This window comes from Phalaenopsis equestris, unplaced genomic scaffold, assembly GCF_001263595.1.
Source record: "Phalaenopsis equestris unplaced genomic scaffold, ASM126359v1 Scaffold000390, whole genome shotgun sequence".
Taxonomy (NCBI): Eukaryota; Viridiplantae; Streptophyta; class Magnoliopsida; order Asparagales; family Orchidaceae; genus Phalaenopsis; species Phalaenopsis equestris.
The window spans coordinates 333,933-339,359 of NW_018164832.1; the positions used below are offsets into that span (position 1 = coordinate 333,933).

At 33.9% G+C, this 5,427-nt stretch overlaps 2 protein-coding genes across 8 annotated transcripts; both read right to left on the minus strand.

Moving 5' to 3' along the window:
- Positions 1 to 214: 214 nt before the first annotated feature.
- On the minus strand, positions 215 to 1,882 carry LOC110026634 (the record flags this gene model as incomplete). The annotated part of the gene is made up of 3 exons (XM_020727642.1): positions 215 to 603; positions 1,434 to 1,589; positions 1,694 to 1,882. Coding segments are annotated over 3 exons (525 nt in total), but the record flags the coding sequence as incomplete, so codon positions are not given.
- A 1,701-nt stretch (positions 1,883 to 3,583) lies between these two features.
- On the minus strand, positions 3,584 to 5,148 carry LOC110026638. Of its 7 annotated transcripts, none has more exons than XM_020727651.1 (4): positions 5,021 to 5,148; positions 4,733 to 4,797; positions 3,970 to 4,463; positions 3,584 to 3,889 (listed from the first exon to the last, which is right to left on the minus strand). In XM_020727651.1, exons 2-4 carry the CDS (start codon positions 4,766 to 4,768, stop codon positions 3,598 to 3,600), a joined length of 822 nt encoding a protein of 273 aa, XP_020583310.1. In that variant the 5' UTR covers positions 4,769 to 4,797; positions 5,021 to 5,148; the 3' UTR covers positions 3,584 to 3,597. The 7 variants fall into 7 exon arrangements, with proteins under 7 accessions (XP_020583310.1, XP_020583307.1, XP_020583306.1 ...); XM_020727648.1 differs by having other exon boundaries at positions 3,970 to 4,469; XM_020727647.1 differs by lacking the exon at positions 5,021 to 5,148 and adding an exon at positions 4,923 to 4,988 and having other exon boundaries at positions 3,970 to 4,469; positions 4,733 to 4,819.
- Positions 5,149 to 5,427: the final 279 nt, after the last annotated feature.

The window sequence follows — 5,427 nt, forward strand, 5'->3', positions numbered from 1 at the left end:
TTAGTGGTAATAAATCTTCTATATTTCGTGTGTTTGGTGACCTTCGCTACAACCTCCAGTTCTTGATCTGTTGTGCTAATGGCTTTGTATGTATCTTTGTATCCAAAGTTGTTAATGTTCTCTGAGGGACCTTGAGGAATTCCACCACATCCTTCATTGTTTGCTAAAGTGGGAATTAACACAAAACGTCAAATTTGAATAATAGAGACTTAAATGAACAACATGCAATACTACATAAATCCAAATGCAAATTATCCACAATTTCTACAAACAACAAGAACAATAGTTACACTTTCAAGATCTACAACAATAGATCTTTCACCCAATCAATCTCACTTTATTGCTCGATCAAGCAATAAAGTGCAGAAAAAAAGGTAAATAGAATGAGAAGCTATTCAACATCAAGCCAACTGATCTCATGATCTAAATCTCATAGTCATTAGCAGTAATAAATCTTCTATATTTTGTGCGATTGATGACCTTCGCTACAGCCCTCCAGTTCTTGATCTGTTGTGCAAGTGGCCTCGTGTGTATCTTTACATGCCCACTAGTCAATGTTCTCTCAGGCACCTTGAGGAAGTCCAACACGTCCTTCATTGTTTGCTAACAATCAGAGAAGGCCAAAACGATTAGAGTTTAGTCTAGTTACAAGTGCTTGCATGTTTGGCTATTCATTTCATTTCTATTTTAAAATTTTTGAATTCATATATATTTTTCTAAAAGTAAAAACTACTACTATGTTCACCATTATCATTAATAATCTTATCCCAACTACTTATAGCTTAATACATGAATCCTCATTTTTCATTCATTTTTGTTGAGTTTTATTCCAGGTGCAAATTGTAATCTTTGTAAAATATTTTGAACAAGTGATCTACCTTCCATCCTAATTCTCTAACATTAATGCTATCAATTTGTGTAATTTGCACATTTTCAACCCTTTGTTTAGTCATCTTAGTTTTGATAAGTGTCACTCCAACATTTTCTCAAATATAATAACTTCCTAATTTATGTTTCATAATTTGCCATCATAAATTCATCTTATCATTCTCATTTTTTATAGCACTCAACTTAAATATAAACTTCTTTGATTACAACACAATTAGGATCTTTACGATAACAAAGGTGCAGTTGCAATTTTATAATGTTTCTCATTAGGCTTCCATACTATTTTCTTATTACAAAAAAACACCGAAGGTACATCTCTTGCTTATTAAATGCATATTTAAAACATATTTTATAAATATATTTTAGAATATATTTTGTACAGTTGAAGTTTAGAACATGAATATTTAAAATATTTTTGATAAAATATGAAAATTAGAAAAAAAAAGAGGATTTGAATGAACATGCCTTATATAGTAAAAAAGATGAATTAAGAGGTTTTAAGAACATGATTGCTCATAAGTTTCACAATGTTGTGTAAAGCTTACAGTCTGATTTTGAACAAGATCTTCATAATAGACGACCATGTGGCGAGTGCCACTGAAGTTTCGTAGAGTGTCAGCAGCCAACATCTCCATATGTTCCAAGGCAGGGATTAAACGCTTTACATCAAGTTTGGGCTTGTAGCTTGCAAGGATTTCTGCCTGCATATATTAACTTGTTAAAGGGGGAGAAAAATGATTAGTTAATTGCTTTTGAAGTAATAAATAGCTTCATACTGCAAGAAGCATAAGTGAGATTTCGAGACCTCTTGTTTGGAGTTAACATGAGCTTTATGAGTCCCATTCAATCCCTTGACTTTGCCGTCATGATTGTTCGATTTTAGAGAAACCAAACGGCGAAGATGATTTCTTCTGAGCAAGAGTATTACAGATACTCCCCTATGGTTGATGTAATCCACAACCCCTTCATGGTTATCCAAGATCCCCTGCAAAAGTTAACACACTAATAAGTATAAAATCTGTAAAGAAATAGTCTTTGGATCATAGACTCATTGATAACAAAAATTTTTCAAAGATAAAAGTCATTAATAGCACAAGTACTTGTTAGGAGGGTAATGTGCCTTTGAAATGGTAATAGAAGCTCACCTTAAGTGCTGTAGAAAAAAATATCATTTGAATGTTATAAGATATGAATTGGACTAAATTTGATTTAAGGGGTACGCATAGAGGTATTTGGTTAATACCTGATTACTCATTTGATTTCGGTTGATTCTCACCCTCATTTATTCCTCTATTGCTTCTTTCTGATATACATTGGCTATAGATGTCATTACTGGTTGAATAACTTCCTTGATTGAGGCTTATTCTCACACAGCATTAATTCTACTATTTCACCTATTAGATGTACATTCTTGTATATGAATTTCCTAATGGACAAAACTTTCTTTTTGAGGCCGCTCTTATTTAAGTTATGGAGCAAAATTAATATTGACACCGTAATAAGCATTTAAGAAAATTATATATTCTGACCATTTTGATTGCCACATTTAACCTTTTGCATAGAGCACAAGAATCATATCCACGACTCTATTGATGCCTTGCCTCAAGTCCTTCTACTAGAGACTAAACATCTAGTTTATCTCAAGCTTGAAAAAGGGTTGCCAAACTTGATTTGGCGATAAATAAATTCTTTAAAGCTTAGCTGACATTCAAATTTATTATTTCTTGTGACGGTTTTTGTCATGGATTTATCTTGCTCTATTATTTTTTGATTGTTTTCTAGATTCCTCTAGGTTACTTTGCTTTCAGCTATTGGCTCTTAGGCCTCTGTTGTTCTGCACTATTTGAGGCTTGAGTTTATAATTCCTTTTCACCTAATTTTTTCATTGGTTTTTTTATGTTTTTGGAAAGTTGTCATGGTGGATGATTGACTTCGTGGTCTCACCATGTTTTTTGATGCCATAATTTGGCCATTGCTGATTTTAAAAGCAAAATAAGGCTGGACAAGATTTTAGCTATGATGTTCGATACTACTTTGAGACTTAAGATTTTAGCTATGATGTTCGATACTACTTTGAGATTTGAAGAAACGGAGAATAGTTAAATAAAATTTCAATGTTTTGTACCTTATAAAGAAATATTTTATACATGTCATCATTGTTTTGCACAAACTTCATATCAAATGTGAAAGATAAAGAATGATTTATTAAAACATGGAAGGAACTCAATATCATTTTCCAACAGAAAATCACATCACCGATTCAACCTGAAGAAAAAAAAGAGAATTTCTTTGCAAAGTAATCGCAAATTCACTCTTTGTGAATTAGCTTAGACAGCAAAAATATCAATGTTTATATACTATTTTAGTTGTGAACAAACTGCAATGACTTCACTATTTACCAATGTTCGATCATCTATATCCAATTCCAAGTAACAAGCATTATTAAAGGCATGATCTTAATCACTTATTATAAGTTTGTATAAACAGCAAATCACTGCTTACTTCACAAGATAAGATGATATATGTTCAACATAATCGTCTAAGAAATATTTAAAATTGCAGCAGCACCATGTCTGGATCTGAATTCAGTAATGTAATTACTGAGGAGTTGAGGATGATTTTTGCCTTTCCTAAATTTAAGAAATTTTTTTTATAAATTTTGAGTTTCTTTTGTTTCAATGAAGGTGTTTAGCTATATGACATTGTGAATTACATTAAAACAAAAATTACTTGATTAAGCATCCACTTGAAGCCAACAGCAGCCATGCAGCTCTTCTTCTTCCTCCTGAAACTGCTGGTAGTATTCCAGTTGCTACTGCACACTTTATCCAACACCTTTTTGATCACCGTCATGTTGCATTTCCTGTCAACATTGTAAAAGATCTCCCCATGCGACCATATATTATCATGGCTATTGAGCAAAGCCTCAAACCATTTACTCCCAGACCTTTGTAGTGACACAATTGCATAAAGAGAAGCATGCATGCACCCACTTTCAACCCTGTGCAACACAAAAACATATAACCATAGAAAAGTTTAGAAGCCTAAAAAATAGAAAGAAAAAGAAATGATTTTCATTACCTGGTATAAGTTTTAGTATTGTTGTAGTTGAAATCATGAAGCAGGGATTCTGATTGTTTTGGATCAAGAAAAGGCGTTTCATTTACTTTCAAGGCAGGAGGCAAAGTTAACACAGATGTGTTTACTCTCACTAAATGCGGAAAATTTACTTCTTCCAAATTGGGACTCACAACAAAGGACAAATTTTGTTCTTTCAAATTAACTCTCGTCAAACCTGGCAGATTTTTTTCTTCTACGGATAAATCTGGCGGATTTTTTTCCGTCAGGTTAAGTTTCAAAAAATTGGGCAAATTTTTATTTGTCAAATTAACTCCGACAACATGGACCAGAGCTTTTTCTGTCAAATTAGCTCTTTTAATACGCGGCTGGCTGGGCTCTTCCATTTGCTTGAGGAAAACAGAGCAGATACAAACACTGCCAGTCATGGCAGCAACTAAAACAACCATCTTTAACACCAGAGGTGATCTCCTCGAAGGATTTGCAACGAGAGCATCCTGCAACTATAAGACAGGAATTAAAACTGATTCTCCGAATTACTTGAGGAGTCAAAAGAAGAAAACTTGAAATCGTCAGATTTGGATAAATAAAGCATGAAAACAAAACAAGGCAGAAGGGTGAGGAATTTTCTCAGATTTTGAATACAGACAGCAAATCCAGGTCAAATAATTACTTCTGCATGGGAGTTCAAATGAAGGCTGATAGATGCATTGGTCTATCACTCCCAAGCAGGAAACTTGAAAGAACAGAATGATTGAGAGCGAACCTTCTTAGGTACAAAGCCGTAGTCTGTCATCTTCATCTTCTTCTTTTAACTCCCTTTTTTTCAGCCTACTCTCAGAAACATCTTAATCTTTTCCAAACAGACGGCTTTAGATTTTAAAAAGCAAAATGAGGAAGAGTGCATCCGGATATTGAAAACTAAGGACAAATCAAGATGAAGTAATTACTTTTACCTTACGTTTGGATTAAATGGCAAATAAGCACAGGGCCGGGCCATGAGAGTCGAAATTAAGAGAAATAACAATAAAAATAAACAGTTTTGAAATCGAACCTTCAAGGGGAAATAACTCACGAAGTGGAGAAAACAGTAGCCGGTGGGTGAGCGTAAGAGCTTTCATCATCAGCTCCTTGGATGCTTTGCAAGGATAAGGTGATTTTGAGCGTACGATCGGCTCTGCAGAACGTGCATGTTCAAATATTGCTAAATCAACGACTGTGGTTGGGTTAAAGACAGAACTTTCATGGCCCAGTGATTAAAATACGTAGTTATATTTTATGAAAATTAAGGGTGTAATTGCAGCTTGAAAACAAGACGGTTGGATTCGACACGCATTCCGGGTTCAACATAAAAATTAACCGTATTTTCGAATAAGCTGTTCAAACATAATTTTCAAATGTTGAAGCCGTCACAGCGGATAAACTGCTCTAAACGGAGCCTAAATGGGGCTATGTATTTTG